Source organism: Bos taurus, chromosome 23, assembly GCF_002263795.3.
Source record: "Bos taurus isolate L1 Dominette 01449 registration number 42190680 breed Hereford chromosome 23, ARS-UCD2.0, whole genome shotgun sequence".
In the NCBI taxonomy this organism is placed as follows: domain Eukaryota; kingdom Metazoa; phylum Chordata; class Mammalia; order Artiodactyla; family Bovidae; genus Bos; species Bos taurus.
In genome coordinates, this window is record NC_037350.1 from 24,331,242 (window position 1) to 24,350,857 (window position 19,616).

At 40.0% G+C, this 19,616-nt stretch overlaps 1 protein-coding gene across 1 annotated transcript in view; it reads right to left on the reverse strand.

Moving 5' to 3' along the window:
- The window catches only part of PKHD1 (PKHD1 ciliary IPT domain containing fibrocystin/polyductin), a 441,675-nt gene that overhangs the window by 259,959 nt on the left and 162,100 nt on the right, over nucleotides 1-19,616 (reverse strand). Inside the window, 3 exon segments of the mRNA XM_002697311.6 lie at nucleotides 1,614-1,805; nucleotides 5,229-5,386; nucleotides 5,799-6,009. Coding sequence (XP_002697357.3) covers nucleotides 1,614-1,805; nucleotides 5,229-5,386; nucleotides 5,799-6,009 — 561 coding nt within the window.

Here is a 19,616-nt window from a genome sequence, read left to right on the forward strand (position 1 = left end):
ACAGAGACCTACAGGGGATAATGTATTAATTCAATGGATTTCAAACTTTGGTTAAGCACTGAAAAGTGAAAGTGAAAGTGTTAGCTGCTCAATCCTGTCCAACTTGCAACCCCATGGACCGTAGCCCCGCAGGCTCCTCTGTCCACAGAATTCTCAAGGCAAGAATACTGGAGTGGGTAGCCATTCCCTTCTGCAGGAGACCTTCCCAACCCAGGGATCAAACCAGGGTCTCTTGCATTACTGGCGGATTCTTTACCATCTGAGTCACCAGGGAAGTCCAAGCACTGAACCATTTTTCAAATAAAACCTAATAAATATATAAATAAATAAATGTGCAGGTACTCTAAAGCAGAGGTTGAGGAGGCAGACTGAGTACATTTTTGATGGGGAGCTGTTGATTATGTTCAATTGATAACTCCTATGTGACTGCTCCCCTCACTTCTACTGGAACTGACCCACATCAAATATTCCTCAGCATTATAAGCACCAGGAGACCGAAGAACCAGAAAGAAGGGTACAAAGATTCTGATCATCCTAATGTACTTGGGAAAGAACCATGTGAGGGACCCATCCCCCTAACGAGTGTAGAAATAAATAAGGTGGAAAAGATCTTAGAAAATTAGGAGAGGTATTCTTGGCAAGCAGATAATTTAAAGTGAGAAAAAAAGTGCTGCTAGCCAGGATCCTGCCTTCAGTGACCTCATGGATTACTTTGTCAATGCCTGCTGTAATTCTAGCACTTTTCAAGCCCCATTGAACCTCCCATATGCCCTGATGTGCTTTGTCAGGCATTGACTTCTGGAGCTTGGCTGTGTGGGTGTTGAGGTGCTGAGGGCAGGGGAGCGTAACTGCGACAGGGCTGCTGTCCTCATCGCTCAGCATCTGTACCCATCTCTCAACTCCATATATCAGACTCTGGCATTGGAATTTCACCCTAGATGCTCCTACACCCCTCCAACTTTGATTTCAGAGCCTTTATCAGTACATCTGGTCATGTTCTTCTTTTCTGATTCTGATCTTTTTATCTACTTGTCCCCACCTGCCTTGGATGTCTGCTGCTTCCCTCGTGTCTCTTCAGGTCTGGTCAAGGTCTGCATACTCTGTCTGCTTCCCCAGGAAGAGAGCCTGGTTCTCAGCCATTCTCCCCACTTTTCTCAGGCAGGGGATTCCTCTATGTTAGGACATCTTCCCAAAGTGCTTTCCACTAGCCTTGACTGATAATTTATACTATTTAATATCAATCTATCTGTAGTCACAAAGCCAGTACATTGTAGTGGCAGGATTCAAAACATGGATTTGTGTGGTTCCCTCCATATCTGCTGTACCTATAGTGACATTTCTCAAAAGGAAACATGGACTACTTGTTCCAGAATCAGAAGGTTAAAAATTCAGTTTTTCTAGGCTCACTTTGGATCACAATTTGTCTGAGACAGGGTCTCTACGTGCGAATTCTAATAAGCTCTCCAAGTGACTCTCTGAACCATAGATCTACAGTATAGTTATCCATCTCTGAATCCCCCATGTTCCCACATACCACCTACCAGGACCCCCTTGCAAAGAGAGCCTTGAATATAGAAGAAGAAAGATGAGACATCATGCCTGGGCCTCCTCACCTCTCATAGCTCCTACCAGCATCAGGGAGCTCACATGCTCATGGAAGGCTTGTCCCAAGTCCCGGAACTGCACTCCCTTCAACTGGACCCGACTGGGCTCCTCCGGAAAGGACTGAACGATGACTCTGGCCCCCAAATCCCTGGATCCCAGCATCTTCTCACTCTTGGAATACAAACAGTTCTGCAAATCACCTGAGACACAGAATGAAGTCAAGGGGCACAGAAGAAGGTACAGCATGATTCTAATCAAATCTCCCAGTACGAAAGGCACTGTGGCACAAAGGACAGACCCTGACTGTTTATTTAATAACCTTACTTCCCTTTTACTTCAATTCTCCCCTTTGGATTATTAATTAAAACATCTGATAACTAGAACATGATGTTGCCTTCACTCTATTATTTCCAGAAGCTCCCAAATCAATCACCTTAATATTAGCACAAAAAGGCTGACTAGAACCCATAAACCCAACCTAAATAGATGCTTATTACAATCCAAAAGATCCCCCTGAGGGAGTGTGCAATAAAATGACCCTCTGGTGGGTGGATAATTGAAGAGAAGACATGTGAGCGCTAAATGTAATCATATCTCTTTGCTGTCCAGTGGGGTTTTCCCAATATTTTGCTGCTTTATGGTTTGGGGACATAGCAATGATGCCATCAAAGAAATGGAAAAGAACTCCAGAGAAATGACTGAGCCACTCCCACACCAACGCCTCAGTCACAGCAGAGCCCTAGTGAGGACACATGGCATTTGGTAGGGTGAACTAACCTCAGGATAGAGAAGAAATCATCTCCTGAATTAACTCTTTATTATCCAGGTTAATAAACCAATGAAGAAGAGCCACTAATACAAAATTATGGATCATTCTAACAGTCATCTACTGTCAGTCTCAGAAAATGTATATCAGTTCAGTTCAGTGGCTCAATCACGTTCAACTCTTTGCAACCCCATGGACTGCAGCACATCAGGCTTCCTGTCCATCACCAATTCCCAGAGCTTACTCAAACTCATGTCCATCAAGTCGGCAATGCCATCCAACCATCTCATCCTCTGTCATCTCCTTCTCCTCCTGCCTTCAGTCTTTCCCAGCATCATGGTCTTTTCCAATGAGTCAGTTCTTTGCATCAGGTGGCCAAAGTATTGAAGCTTCAGCTTCAGTCCTTCCAGTGAATTTTCAGGACCGATTTCCTTTAGTATGGACTGGTTGGATCTCCTGGTAGTCCAAGGGACTCTCAAGAGTCTTCTCCAACACCACAGTTCAAAAGAATCAATTCTTTGGCACTGAGCTTTCTTTACAGTCTTACTCACATCCATACATGACTACTGGAAAAACCATAACTTTGACTAGATGGACCTTTGTTGGCAAAGTAATGTCTCTGCTTTTTAATATGCTGTCTATGTTGGTCATAGCTTTTCTTCCAAGGAGCAAGTGTCTTTTAATTTCATGGCTGCAGTCACCATCTGCAGTGATTTTGGAGCCCCCCAGAATAAAGTCTCTCACTGCTTCCATTGTCTCCCCATCTATTTGCCATAAAGTGATATCAGAGGTGAATAAAGAGGTGTTTGGTATTTGTACATTTTATCACCATTTAACCATTGTATGCCAGTGAGCCATATTTTCCAGCGTCTAGGCCTCTTGTTATGGTTTTTGGCTACGTTGTTTCCATATTCGAGCTCCATAAAAAGAAGAGGTGAATGATAAGTTATTTTTAAAACGAAGGTCTATGAATTTTATTTTATTTTTGGAATTTTTTAGTCATAAATAAGAATTGTGGTAGAACTAGGGATTATTTTTTTCATTAGGAGACAACAGATTTATAATAGCCCAAACCCAGAGGCATGATCTCCCTTGGAGCATGATTAAATGCCATGTTTTGCACAATACGATCTGAGAATACCTGTATGAGAATTACCAAGAGAGTCTGTAATTGACTGCAGATGCCAGTTTAGCAGAAATGTTAAATTTAGCAGTCACTGCATTCCAACCCACTGGATGAAAACTTTTTTTTTTTTTTTCAGAATGACACAATTGTGAACTAGATGACTAGGGGGTGGGGGGCAGGGTCAAAGTCCCTCTTACCCAACCATATACCAACATTATCCCCACAGGCCTCTATACATAGACGTGACTCAAATCTTTAACTCCGGACTTGACATTTCTTCCAGGCTCCAGACATCTCCAGTCACATGCTGGCCTGGCATCTCAACATGTACAAAATTAAACTCATGATCTCTACCCTCCCACCCCCCAAACCTGTTTCCCTTCCCATCTCAATAAATAGCCTCCTCATCCATCCAGAGTTCATGCCTGGGAGTCATCCTTGACACCCACACCATTCTGGACCAAAGTTGAAAAATGATGTCTTCCCAACGTGTGAAAGCCTCATAATCTACAGCCTGGGAAACCAAAACATAACCTACTAAACTAACCATCCCTGAAATAGATGTTTAATAGGTACATCAGTGTGATTCAGTGCCTGTTATTCTTCTCGAAGATAGATTGACTTTTTCAACCACTTACTTAAAGTATGTGGTAGTTTCACTCAGAAAACAAACTCCAAAAGTGGGAATGGTGGGGGGAGGGAAGAGCCTTCCAAGTCTAACTCATTAGAACGTGCTGCCTGTATCGCTGACTCTCGCATTAAGCACTTTTCCTGAGAATTGTAGAGAAGGATGGGAATCAATTTCATTATAACCTCTGACCTGAAAATTTGATTCAACTCTCCAGATTTTATTATATAATAGGAATATCTTTTCCTCAAAGAAATAATTAATTTCTCAAGCAGATACTGTTGCCTATCTCTTTCACAAGGGGGTTGAGGGCAGGAGAGGAAATGACGATTTATCAAGAGCATTCTGAAATCTACAGAACACAGCAGGTCCCCTACATTCACACCTTCAAGTTTCAAACTTTCAAAGATTTAAGCGTGCATTCTTGTCAATGTCAGGCATGAGTGAAACTGCAGCTTGCCCTCCGTCTCCTATTGCTAATGATCCTTCAACTCTACCATCTTCCAAGTCCTCTCTCTCCTCCAGTCAGTAGCTCTTGCCAGCCCCTATATGCTAGCTCTTTTACTGTGCTACTGCACTTTTCAAGGTACCTTACTGTGAGATTGAGAATGTTTTCTTTATTTTTTTGTGGTTGCTTGCTTTTTTTATGTATGACTTGTATGGAATGTATTATGAACCTATTACAGTACAGTACTATATAGCCGATTGTGTGAGCTGAGTGCCTAGGCCAGCTTGGTTGAACTTACAAATTGGACTTACGAACATGCTCTCAGAAGATAACATTTGTTTGCAGGGGACTTGGTGGCTCAGAAGGTAAAGCATCTGTCTACAGTGTGAGAGACCTGGGTTCGATCCCTGGGTTGGGAAGATTCCCTGGAATGGGAACCCACTCCAGTACTCTTGCCTTGAAAATCCTATGGACGGAGGAGCTTGGTGCAGGCTACTGTCCATGGGGTCACAAAGAGTCAGGCACGACTGAGCAACTTCACTTTCTTACTATATTAGGAACACACTAATTAAAAGAAGTCAACCATACCACATATCATTGAATAGTAAGAACATTGTTTTTCACCCATTAGACTTCCCAACAAATCGTTCTCTACCTTCTGAAGCACTGGCCCCCTGGCATGAAGCAAGGAACTGCACTCTCTCATCAGTGAGATTTCCCTGTATGGTAATACTCCTGCTGAGTAGAACCAGCATGACCTTTAAAACATGGTGCTCTCCAGCCACCCATTTCTCTGTGGAGTTGTGAGAATATCTGAAAAGAAAAAAAAAAAAAAAATCTGAAAATAACACTCCAAGTCTTATAATGAATAGTAAGCCATTAAATTAGCCTAATCCTCCATCTGGGACTTTATTTCTTTAGAAACTCAGACACAGAAGAGTAAAAAATAGCCACATGTATGTGAAAATTAGGAACTATGATGACTATTGCAGTGACCATCTACTAAAAGACAAAAGTTCTAGTCTTACAAGAGAAACTTATTTAAGAAGTCTAAATCTTCCAAATATTTCATATTTTGTAATTTTCTTGCCAAAATGTCTACTGTGATTTAATGTAAATGATATTATTGAAAGACAAACAAATGTCTTTTGACCAGCTGTGTTGGTCACCTACACAGTTAAGACCTCATCTTCCATCTAAATGGAGCCAAGCTGGCATGCAGTACCTCAAGGGTGACCTCAGCTGGAGGTCTGTACTATGCACAGTCTCCACGGTGACAATCTCTTCTTTAGGCTTGGCATCTTCAGCACCCATCCCACTGATGACAAGGACTTCATCTCCAGCATGCCAATCGACAGCATCTTCCAGAGCCAACACTGTGTCATGGGCATTGGCAGCTGCTCGAAGATGGGTGACCACTACTTCTGGGAGAGAACCTAAAGCAAGTCCAAGGGAAACTTGCCTTTAGACATTTTTAAAACTTAATATGAATGTGATGTTATTCAGCCAAAGACTTCAGTGAAAGAAGAATCTGGGAAATCAGGCTTCAGGTTCTATAAGCACTGGTGCTATCACCAAAGGTGATATCACTATATTACTTTTTGCGTATTAGTTTTCCTGTCTGTTGCATGGTGACAATAATTCAAGACAGAGAATGGTATGGGGTGAAAAACACAGGGTTGAAGTCATAATAAATTTATAGCTGAATCACAGTCTTGCCACATTCTAACTATGTTCCTTTGGATAATATACTTAGAGGTGGGTTTCACTTTCCTCAGTTACAAAGCAGAAGCAGCAAAGCTTTCCCTCCTAGGGATTTAAGACAATTTGATGAGATAATATCTATGAAACATGTAGTGTGGACTTTGCCACATAACAACCCCTCAATATATTTTAGTCTTCTCTCTTCCTTCCCTGCATCACACTGTTTTGAGAATAAAATTTATCACCTCGTTCTTCCAAATTAAAACCAATGACTATTAGGTGCTCCAAGATATAAGTTCACCACGAATTTCTAAACTTAAGACTTCAACTCACTGTACAAATGGTGATAGTAGAGCTAAAAATAAAAATTACCATGAGAATGATCCACCTAAGTCTTGGTGTGTAATCCCCTCTTACTCTAACATGGGGTGTATCTAGGGATAGGATGGCTAAGCAGAGCAGAAAAAAAGTGGAATGTGTGACCTTAAATAACTGGGTTTGTTTTAGGTTCCAGTGCAACTATCGGACCCTTCCCAAACCATAAGCTGCTCCTTAACCAGCAAAGATTCAAGAAGGTAGTCAGACTTGTAGTTTACTCTGGCCTTTTCCAACAAAGGTCAAGGCAGAGATTTTTTTTTTCCAGGCTTTATCTGGAGCAGTACCTCAGAAAACACAAGGCTTCCTCCCAACTCCTCTCCTTGGTACAGTTCCTCCTCCTTCGCAATTGACATAATTTACCTTTAGCTCACAGCAGCTTCCTGTCCTCCCTTGTTAAACTAAAGTAAGAATATTTGACTCTCTAACTACAGAGGTGGCCAACAATAAATCATTTTCAAATTATTTTAAACTTCCCTCCTTATTTATTTGTCTATGTTGGAGAGCAGTGCACTTGTACCAGCAATGTTGTTCTAGGCTTAGAAAGGTCTCCGGGTTAATGATATAATTTCTGAAGTTTACTCGGGCAATAATTTTATCTTAAAAAAAAATTCCCAGAGTTCAAAATTTCTAATTACAGAGCAGGTGAAAATTAACACATAAATCATGTCTAAAGAAAATAATTTTAATTTTATTGCTGTTTGTATGTTTTAACCTTTGGGAACAATAAATAAAATAAAGTCTATTTCAGTGTATATGCATATTTATATATGTGTGAATTTCTATGATCTGTTCTTCAAAGTCTACACAGAAACATCTCGACCATGCATCAAAAATGTCTGTCAACGACAAAATATGATGGCAAAATATGATTATACACTGTGATCAATAATAATTCATAATAATCAATAAGCAAAGAGCATCCTACTATGCACCTATCAACAAGCAGCTACATGTGTCAGAACCAAAATTTGACACGACAAAGATATTTTTCAACTAAGCATTCTTCTAAATAACAGTCAAGTCAAAATAAATGGAAAAATTCACAGGGAATTTTGAAGTGGATTTTTTAACTATTAACATAAACTTAAGGCCTTTCAAATGTTTACAGAGCCTCTAGAAAGCAGTAAAATTATCTCATAACGTATTCACTCTCATTGCAAAAATAGCACACTTCTATCTGTATAACTAAAAGATCAGTCTGGGTGTTTTATGAGTGCCAGCCTCATATTTGTAGCTATATAGCAGATATGAATATTTGGATGAATTACCATCATCTCAAACTTGAAAGTGAAAGTCTCTCAGTCATGTCTGACTCTTTGCAACTCCATGAACTATACAGTCCATGGAATCCTCCAGGCAAGAATACTGGAGTGGGTAGCCTTTCCCTTTTCCAGGGGATCTTCCCAACCCAGGGATCAAACCCAGGTCTTCTGCACTGTGGGCGGATTCTTTACCAGCTGAGCCACAAGGGAAGCTCAAGAATACTGGAGTGAATAGCCTATCCCTTCTCCAGCGGATCTTCCTGACCCAGGAATCTGACCAGGATCTCCTGCATTGCAGGTAGATTCTTTACCAACTGAGCTATCCCAGACAAATATTCTCAAACTTGAGAATGTCAAAATGAATGTAATAATCATCTGAGCTAGACCTTCCACAAACAATTTTTAATCCTATGACGATTGTGCATTGTTCTTTTTTAATTACATCCCTTGTTTGTTCATTAATCTGCAGTATCTGCCTACTAAGATACCTCAAGTGAAGAGAAGCTAAAGAGGATCTTGATGAGGATGAAAGAAGAGAGTGAAAAAGCTGGCTTAAAACTCAACATTCAAAAAACTAAGATCATAGCATCCAATCCCATTGCTTCATGACAAATAGAAGGGGAAAATGTGGAAGCAGTGATAGATTTTATTTTCTTGTGCTCCAAAATCACTGCTGATGGTGACTGTAGCCATGAAATTAAAAGACATTCGTTCATTGTAAAGAAAGCCATGACAAGCCTTCAGTTCAGTTCAGTCTCTGGGTCGTGTCCGACTCTTTGCAACCCTGTGAATCGCAGCACGCCAGGCCTCCCTGTCCATCACCAACTCCCGGAGTTCACTCAAACTCACGTCCATCGAGTCGGTGATGCCATCCAGCCATCTCATCCTCTGTCATCCCCTTTCCTCCTGCCCCCAATCTCTCCCAGCATCAGAGTCTTTTCCAATGAGTCAACTCTTCACATGAGGTGACCAAAGTTCTGGAGTTTCAGCTTTAGCATCATTCCTTCCAAAGAAATCTCAGGGCTGATCTCCTTGAGAATGGACTGGTTGGATCTCCTTGCAGTCCAAAGGACTCTCAAGAGTCTTCTCAAACACCACAGTTCAAAAGCATCAATCCTTCGGTGCTCAGCCAACTCTCACATCCATACATGACCACTGGAAAAACCATAGCCTTGACTAGACGGGCCTTTGTTGGCAAAGTAATGTCTCTGCTTTTCAATATGCTATCTAGGTTGGTCATAACTTTCCTTCCAAGGAGTAAGCGTCTTTTAATTTCATGGCTGCAGTCACCATCTGTAGTGATTTTGGAGACCCCCAAAATAAAATCTGACACTGTTTCCACTGTTTCCCCATCTATTTCCCATGAAGTGATGGGACCAGATGCCATGATTTTAGTTTTCTGAATGTTGAGCTTTAAGCCAACTTTTTCACTCTCCACTTTCACTTTCATGAAGAGGCTTTTGAGTTCCTCTTCACTTTCTGCCATAAGGGTGGTGTCATCTGCATATCTGAGGTTATTGATATTTCTCCCAGCAATCTTGATTCCAGCTTGTGCTTCTTCCAGCCCAGCATTTCTCATAATGTACTCTGCATATAAGTTAAATAAGCAGGGTGACAAGCCTAGATGACACATTAAAAAAGCAGAGACATTACTTTGCAACAAAGGCCTATATACTCAAAACTATGGTTTTCCCAGTAGTCATCTACGGATGTGAGAGCTGGACCATAAAGAAGGCTGAGTGCTGAAGAATTGATGCTTTAAAACTGTAGTGCTGGAGAAGACTCTTGAGAAACACTTGGACAGCAAGAAGATCAAACCAGTCAATCCTAAAGGAAATCAATCCTAAATATTCAATGGAAGGACTGATGCTGAAGCTCCAATACTTTGACCACCTGAGGCAAAGAGCCAACTCACTGGAAAAGGCCCTGATGCTGGGAAAGATTGAAGGCAAAAGGAGAAGAGCGTGGCTAGATAGAGGATGGGATAAGATGAAATGGCTAGATAGCATCACTGACTCAATGGACATGAGTTTGAGCAAGTTCCAGGAGATGGCATCATTGACTCAATGGACATGAATTTAAGCAAACTCCAGGAGATAGTGAAAGACTGAGGAGCCTGGCCTGCTGCAGTCCATGGGGTTGCAAAGAGTCAGACACAACTGAGTGACTGAGCAACAACAACAATGATCTGCCTACAGTACTCAGCAACAAATTCCCGAATTCCCTTCTGGACCTTCAAGAGTCTCCATAACCAAACTCCACTTTATCATCTCTGACTCCTTAATAAACTCTCCATTCCAGGAAGTCAAGTCTCTTCTCATTTAACAAGATCATCCCTGACAACCACTTACAAACTTCCATCAGAAATGTACCTCAATAAAAATATAATATCCGGTACGTAAAAAGCTGAAAAATAACACGAACATTATTGAGAACTTAGAATAATTCCAACCTGTGCTAATCAGTGTTACTCTAAAGTAAGAGCTGTTGCTTTTCTGGGTTTTGTTTTCTTTGTCCTTTTAACAGACTGTACTGATTAGGAAGTTAAAAAAATACTTTGAAGACAAAATCACACAGTAGGAGATGTCAGCACCAAATTCTGAAACCGGCTCCTCTGAATCCAGAACCAAAGAACTGGACACATAATGGAATTCTAGCCTCTGGAAATAACTGTATATTAACTGTACCCAATTAGCTTTGATATGCAAAATATTATATCCTTTATCTTATAAATATTATTTAAAAGTTGTACACTGACTGACTTCTCTGATGAAGGCAGCATTGTACACATTTCAAATGTGAGTCATTTCACCTTACAGAACTCTTTGTGATAGATTTTTTTACTACTTTAATTTTTATTGGAGTATTGTTGATTTAAAATGTTAGTTTCTGATGTACAGCAAAATGAATTAGTAATACATGGCTTCCCTAGGTGGCACCAGCGGTAAAGAACCCGCCTGCCGATGCAGAAAACACAGGAGATGCAGTTTCGATCCCTGGGTCAGGAAGATCCTCTGGAGAAGGGCATGGCAACCCATTCCAGTATTCTTGCCTGGAGAACCCCATGGACAGAGGAGCCTGGCAGGCTACAGTCCATAGGGTCACAAAGAGTCAGACACGACTGAGGCAATTTTGCACACATGCACACATACACATTTGTACTCTTTTTAGATTATTTTCCCATATAGGTCATTACAAAATTTTGAGAAGAGTCCTTCTTCAGAAACTCAGGTCAGGTGGCCCTCTTCCTTTCTTACCACAAATCAAAAAATATATAAAAATACAGTTTAAAAAGCTCAATAATTTTATGCATATGCTTACAGAAAAAAAGATTGTTCTCTTGACTCATAAGTTAATACAATGTTTAACCTATTTGGGTTTTCAACATTGACCTGTTAACCAACAAGTTATTCATTTATTCCCACTAATGACTTCTACTCAAAATTGTATTTCCTACAAATTATTGTTCAAGCACTTCAGCACATTCATCCATAATTACACCGGCCCAGACAAGCATCCTGCCAAACAGGCATGGAAAGAAAGAAAATCATCATTGTGGGTTAACACACTTTAAAATCACTAATTATCTTCTGTTTGTTTTGTAGGACTTCAATCTTTCAATTTATTCCAAGTGAATAACTGCCAAGACCTTTCCAAATCAGTAAGGGAATGGGTGAGGAGGGAGAGAGAGAGAGGAAAAAAAGAAAGGGAGGGAAAAGAGGAGGGAGGGAGGAAAGAATCATTTCATGAAAATCATGTTCACAACATAATAGAAACAGAAAGAAACTCACAAAAGGACTAGAAATGTTTTTCTCAAATATATGCAAATAATTTTCCCTATTTCTGTATGCAGCTTCACCATTATCCACAGCAAAACAATGAATGCTATTTTTTCTTTGGTGTAGATGAACATCTGTGAAGCACTGGGAAGAAAGACATAAAGGGAATAGAGTCACTGTCTTCCAGTGTCCGTAAACAGTACAGGAAATAGACAAAAAGTCATAAATGTACTCTGTTAAGTGCTAAGACAGAAGGACACTCGGGGTCCACCAATGAAGAGATATGGAGCACCTCACTCACACAGAGGAGGGGGTTGTTTCCAGGAATGCTTCCCAGAACACGTGATAACAGAGCTGGGTCTTGAAGGATAAGCCACAGTTGAGCAGAGAACAAAATGGGCAGAGCCCTCCAGGCAAAGGCAGCGAAGATGTATTCAGTGGTGAGGAGTAACATGACACATGCAAATAACCGCCATAGAAGAGGCAAGGCCAGAACGCAGGTGCATGGCAGGGAAGGGGACCTGAGGAGGTGCAGTGGGGATGCGCCTGGAAAGGTGAGCAGGACCCACCCAAGAGGGGTCATTAACCACAAGGTTTATCAGCACTTTTTAAAACTGGAGTAAAGTTGATTTACAATAGTGTGTTAGTTTCAGGTGTACAGCACAGTGACTCAGTTATACATATATACATATCCATATTCAGATTATTTTCTTTTAAAGGTTATTACAAAATAGTGAGTGGAGTTCCCTGTGCTATACAGTAGGTCCTTGTTGATTACCTATTTTACATATAGTAATGTGTATGTGTTAATCTCAACCAACTTTGAACAAATGCATTCCAAATTGCAAACAATCAACTTAGAAGAGAATTCTTTGAAATCAAACTATTTGTGAATTAGAGGAGATCCCTTTTATTTAGAAGACTGTGATATTAGCATTAAAACAAGACTATCTGGCAGACCAAAGAGATGGAATGAAGCATTTTGCAGATACATTTCTCCCTGCCCTTGAGAAACATTTGCTGTGATTTCTCTCTTGGATGAAGGCAAACCCTGGCAGGGGAATCCTGAGCAAGCCTGACTCTGTGTGTGCACTGAAAGCCTTCTGCAGCCTTGGTGTAATCTCCAGTGGTACTGGCTAAGGCATCCTGTATAGACGCAGACCAACAGGCTTCACCCACAGCTGGTCAGCAAACATTTCTGCACTGCAATGAACGAGACCTGGGACTACATCTGCCCCCAGTGCTAAGAATTCTGCCATTCATTTGGCAGAAAGGTTTAGATCAAGGCTAACCAAGGTTACCTGGATGGTGCCATGAGCCCTACTCTGATTGAAGGCCTTTTGTAGAGCTATGAAAGAAAGGCTAACTTTTGTTTTTAACCACTCTGAGCTTTACTGTTGGTGCTACGATTTAAAAGTGACTGAGAAGAATCAAAGGATAAAGTTCAAAATACCAAGGAAATCATATAATGTAAGATAAGCGGAAATATCTACAGCACTGTTCCCAGCTCCTGTGAGGATTTCAGGTCAGTTGAACAATGAGCCTCCTAGGCCCTACAGAATAGTGTGGAAAGTTCTATAGAAAGAGGACCAAGATCCATTGGTCAGAGCTAAAGGCTTCTGCACTTATTTTTAACACCCACTTCTATTCATGGTCAAATATATTATATATATAAAAACCCAGATATATTTCTAGACAATTGTTTTGATAATCATTACTACGGATTATGCTATGGAATGGAGTAACAGTGAAGAAAGAGCTAATTTTTAATGGCATTGTTTCTTTTAGAAAACCAATAAATGTATAATGTTTAACATAAAAATACAAAGAAGCAAGATGACAATAAAGGCATTCATCACCAATTATTACAACAGATTAATATATATCTTTTCTATCCTTTCCCTATATTTGTATGTTGACATTTCATATATGTATAAACAAAAATTCTATAATTCTGTACATATCATTTTGATAAATTTTCTCACTTAATAGAGTAGGAGCATCTTTCATCTGTATTATATACTGTGTAATATCATGATAATATCATAGTATATCACTTTTTAAATGTCTGTTTTAAATACTAATCCATTATTTTTTCATATTCAGTTTTTTCTCAATATTTCCCTTTTATAAACAGTGCAGATGTGACCATTCTTTAGCATAATTTTTAGGCATACTCATGATCATTTCACTACTTTAAATTCCTAAAAGTGACATTGCCATATCAAGGCAAATGCCTAGTTTTAGGCTGTTTGATTTTATTACCAAATTGTCTCACAGAAAGACTGTACATGCTCTACGCACACTAGCAGTATATATGAATGCCCATCCCTCAGACATTCTACTTCTTTTTAATATCGACCAAATTGATTGTTAAGGGAAAAAAAATCACTTTTACTTTATTTTGCATTTCTGTGATTACTAATGAGGTGAAGATTGGAGAAAACTCAAAAAAAATAAAGAATAATCTCTCTCCCCTGTGAACACAGCACTGTGAACACACCCAAGCACTCCCCACATAAATTCATGTTGGTCATTTGCATTAACTGCACTGATAAGTCTATTCACACCCAACACCAGAACTTAAATTTGTTGTTAAAAGCTCTTTATTTATAAAAGACAGTTATTTGTATCTCTATCAAATAAGAAATTAGCATATGATAAAGGAATGTATTAGTTTCCTAATGATTGAACACATTAACCACAAAATTAATGTCTTTAAAAAATGTAAATGTACTGTTTCATGATTCTAGATGTTAGAATTCTGAAACTGGATTCACTGAGTTAAAAATTCAAGCAGAGCTGTTTCCTTCTGGAGCTCTGAGAGGAAAATCTGTTTCCTTGTCTTTTTTGGCTTCCAGTGGCCACCTATATCCCTTGGCTTGTGGCCCCTCCTTCATCTTCAAACACTCACTCCTCTCTCTGCTTCTATCATTGCATCTCCTTCTCCTCTGACTCCTCCGGTATCCCTTTGATAAGGACCAGTGTGATTAACTTGGGCCCACTTGAATTATCCAGGATAATCTCCCCATTTTAAAATATTTTACTTAATCACACCTGCAAAGTTGCTGTTGCCAAACCTTCATGAGTTCTAGGAATTGGGGTATGAACATATTTGGAGGCATTTTTTCAGAATAGCATAATTGCATTGTTGAATTGATAGTGTTGAGAAAATGGACTAGCCATTTGAAAAGAAATTAGATAATGAACTTATCCATTATATCAAAATAAATTCTAGATGAACTAAAGAAGGGATTGGCAAACATTTTCTATTCAGAGCCAAACAACAGATTTTGGTCTGCAGGCCAGATTGCCTCTGTTGCAACTACTCACCTCTGTCACGGAATCAAGAAGTAGCCATAAACACACCTAAACACATGGGCATGGCTGAGCTTCAATAAAATTTTGTTGCAAAAATAGGGCCAGATTTAGCCCACAGGCCATTGTCTTCTGACTTTGGATTAAAGACACTAATGTGAAAAAAATAAAAACGTACCAGGAAACAAACAGATAAACTTTTATATAGTCTTTGGATAGGTGAGAATTTTCTAACCAGGAAATCAAAGGCAGAAACCACAAAAGAAGATATCTGTAATTTTGCCATTATAGAAATCAGAAAATTCCATAAAAATACTAAAGGCAAATAACAAACTGGGGAAGAAGCAGGTTCTTTGTCCCCCTATCAAAAATACTACAAAGGGAATCAAAAGTAACAAAGCCCCACATAGATAACCAGAGAAAATTAAAACTGAAGAAGAACATTCCAGAAACCTGGAAGGAGTATCTTGTGTTTGTCTTTCTGTCACAGGTAAACACCAGCTATGTGTATGTAAAATAGCAGAAAGCCCAGGTGCATCATAAGCCCTTGAAGAGGATGGAGTGAATATTAGTTACCTCCTCTTCCAGGCCCCAGTTTCATCATCTCTGAGATGAAAGTAACAATCCCAGTGGTTCTTACTTCACAGAGTTGTTGTGAGAGTTAAATGAGAGGGAAGAATGGAAAGTAGCTTTGAAAATTTTTAATATAAAGTGCCAGAATCTCAGTAAAAATCCAATTTTTAACAAATACTGAATATAATGCCCAACTTAATGATACTCTTTCTTCAGGACCAGGCTGAAAGCAGTAATATTAATAATACTGCTTTGATGATACATGGGGAAGAATTCTCTTTGAAGGAAAAATCACATGCTCCTGCCTATGGAGCATTCCATTTACTTAACAAAGCTGGATTTCTTTTGCTACTCAAAAACATAAAAAATGTAAAATCTAGAATACATTAACCATTTAATAAGCTAAAGGAAAGTTGTGCTTCAGTCACATCCAACTCTTTGGGACCCCACAGACTGTAGCCCACCAGGCCACTCTGTCCATGGGATTTTTCCAGCAAGAATACTAGAGTAGGTTTGCCATTTCCTCCTCCAGGGGATCTTCCCAACCAATGGATTGAACCCATGTCTCCTGTGTCTCCTGCATTGCAGGTGGATTCTTTACCACTGAGCCAACAGGGAATCCTGAAAGAAGGTTGCTGCTGCTACTTAGTCACTTCAGTCATGTTTGACTCTGTGCAACACTATGCACTGCAGCCTGCCAGGCTCCTCTGTCCATGGGATTCTCCAAGCAAGAGTACTAGAGTGGTTGTCATGCCCTCCTCCAGGGGATCTTCCCAACTCAGGGACAGAACCTGGGTCTCCTGCATTGCAGGCAGATTCTTTACCACTGAGCCACCAGGGAAGCCCCTGAAAGAAGGTTCAGATCAGTTCAGTCACAGTCATGTCTGACTCTTTGCGACCCCGTGGACTGCAGCACACCAGGCTTCCCTGTCCATCACCCAACTCCTGGAGCTTGCTCAAACTCATGTCCATCAAATTGGTGAAGCCATCCAAACATCTCAACCTCTGTCATCCCCTTCTCCCACCTTCAAATCTTTCCCAGCATCAGGGTCTTTTCCAATGAGTCAGTTCTTCGCATCAGGTGGCCAAAATTTTGGAGTTTCAGCTTCAGCAGCAGTTCTTCCAATGAATATTCAGGACTGATTTCCTTTAGGATGGACTGGTTTGATCTCCTTGCAGTCCAAGGGACTCTCAAGAGTCTTCTCCAACACCACAGTTCAAAAGCATAAATTCTTCAGCGCTCAGCTTTCTTTACAGTCCAACTCACGCATCCATACACGACTACTGGAAAAACCATAACTTTGACTAGATGGACCTTTGTTGGCAAAGTAACATCTCTGCTTTTTAATATGCTTCCTAGATTTGTCATAGCTTTTCTTCCAAGAAGCAAGTGTCTGCTAATTTCACAGCTGCAGTCACCATCTGCAGTGATTTTGGAGCCCAAGAAAATAAAGTCTGTCACTGTTTCCATTATTTTCCGATCTATTTGCCATGAAGTAATGGGACCAAATGACAGAGACAGGGAGGACAGAGAATGAGATGGTTCGATGGCATCACCGATTCAATGGACAAGTTTGAGTAGACTCCAGGAGTTGGTGATGGACAGCGAGGCCTGGCATGCTGCAGTCCATGAGGTTGCAAAGAGTTGGACATGACTGAGCAACTGAACTGAACTGACTGATGGGACCGGATGCCGTGATCTTAGTTTTTAAATGTTAAATTTTAAGCCAGCTTTTTCACTCTTCTCTTTCACTTTCAACAAGAGGCTCTTTAGTTCCACTTCACTTTTTGCCGTAAGAGTGGTGTCATCTGCCTACTTGGGTTATTGATATTTCTCCCGGCAATCTTGATTCCAGCTTGTACTTCATTCAGCCTGGCATTTCACATGATGCACTCTTCATATAAGTTAAAACGTACTCCTTTCCCTATCTGGAACCAGTCTGTTGTTCCATGTCTGTTTCTAACTGTTGCTTCTTGACCTGCATACAGATTTCTCAGGAGACAGGTAAGGTGGTCTGGTATTCCCATCTCTTTCAGAATTTCCCAGTTTGTTGTGATCCACACAGTCAAAGGCTTTGGTGTAGTCAATAAAGCAGAAGTAGAAGTTTTTCTAGGACTCTCTTTCTTTTTTGATGATCCAACGGATGTTGGCAATTTGATCTCTGGTTCCTCTGCCTTTTCTAAATCCCGCTTGAACATCTGGAAGTTCTCAGTTCATATACTGTTGAAGCCTCACTTGGAGAATTTTGAGCATTACTTTGCTAGCATGTGAGATGAGTGCAATTGTGCAGTAGTTTGAACATTCTTAGGCATTGCCTTTCTTAGGGATTGTAATGAAAACTGACCTTTTCCAGTCCTGTGGCCACTGCTGAGTTTTCCAAATTGCTGGCATATTGAGTGCAGCACTTTCACAGCATCATCTTTTAGGATTTGAAAAAGCTCAGCTGGAATTCTATCACCTCCACTAGCTTTGTTTATAGTGATGAAGGCCCACTTGACTTCAGACTCCAGGATATCTGGCTCTAGGTGAGTAATCACACCACCATGGTTATCTGGGTCATTAAGATCTTTTTTAGTCTTAAAAAATCATTAAGAAAGAAGGTTACTAAGACCAAAAAGCAGTGGGGGAGGAGAATGAGAGAGGGTTGGAAAACACACCAGGAAATTCAGGAACCTACATCAGAGAGGGTGCTATAAACAGGTTAGAAATTTTGGACTTTATCTTAGGGACAATGGAAAGCCACTGAAGAGTTTTGAGCAGTGGTGTAATGTGAACAGATCTGCATTTTTAAAAGATCACTCTGGCTCCAGGGTAAACAATGAATTGGAGAGGGGTGAAAATAGCAACTAAAAGATAAACTAGAAAGCTTAAACAAAAGTCTAGGCCCAAGTTGATGGCATCATAAACTAAGGTTGTAGTCATGGAAGTGGCAAGAAGCAAATGGACTTGTGAGTCTTTCAAGAATTAAAGTCAGAACCTGGTGATGGACATAATATGAAGAAGCCTGGACAAGAGGGCTATCAGGAATGTTTCCAGTTGACGGATTACTGGAAAGCAACAAACACCATCCCATCCCTCTCAGAATAACAAGGCAGCTTCATCAAATCAAAACAGTACGCACATGATAATAATAACAACAATATTTAATATTTACTGAGTAGATATGCAGGTATCACTCAATGCCTCTCCTGTGCTAAGTGCTGTACATGTTTTGTTTTTTTTTTTTTTTTTTTAAATTTTATTTTATTTTTAAACTTTACATAATTGTATTAGTTTTGCCAAATATCAAAATGAATCCACCACAGGTATACATGTGTTCCCCATCCTGAACCCTCCTCCCTCCTCCCTCCCCATACCATCCCTCTGGGTCGTCCCAGTGCACTAGCCCCAAGCATCCTTCATTTAATCACCTAACAGCATCATGAGAAATGTTTTAGAATCATCTTCAACTTGTGTATGGAAACTGAAACACTGAAAGTTGACTTTTTTCAAAGGTCAGTTGTCCTTCCTCTTCACAGCTTAGTCAAGAATTAGTCACACCATTGCTCACGAGAGGTTCCCTTGCTTGGGCTAAATCCTAATACTGGGGATTGATGCCTTAGATGGCCATTACCCAGTATGTATATATTTACACAAAAGAGCGGCCAGTCTAGATCAAGATCCATGCAGTCCTGGATTCCCTAAGTAAAAAATATCTTAGACTCAACCTCATTCTTTCAATAACACTGTCTAGATAAAGTGAAACACAGTTATCAGAAAATTTTTAATTCCAAATTTTCTATCACTAGTAAATTTTGTTTTACTTAGTGAATTAACTGACTGGAAGTTTTTCCCAGCCAAACTAAACAGGTTTGAAATATCCAGTTAACATTTATTGATTTTAATTTCAAATTAGCAAAAGTAGTAAAAATAACAGATTGTCAGATATTTTTAAAGTAGACTTTTAAAAAGATAAAAGCTATTGCTTTTATCTGCCCATTCCCCTATTCTGGTTAGATCACACACCTCTAATCTTAAGAAACCATCCT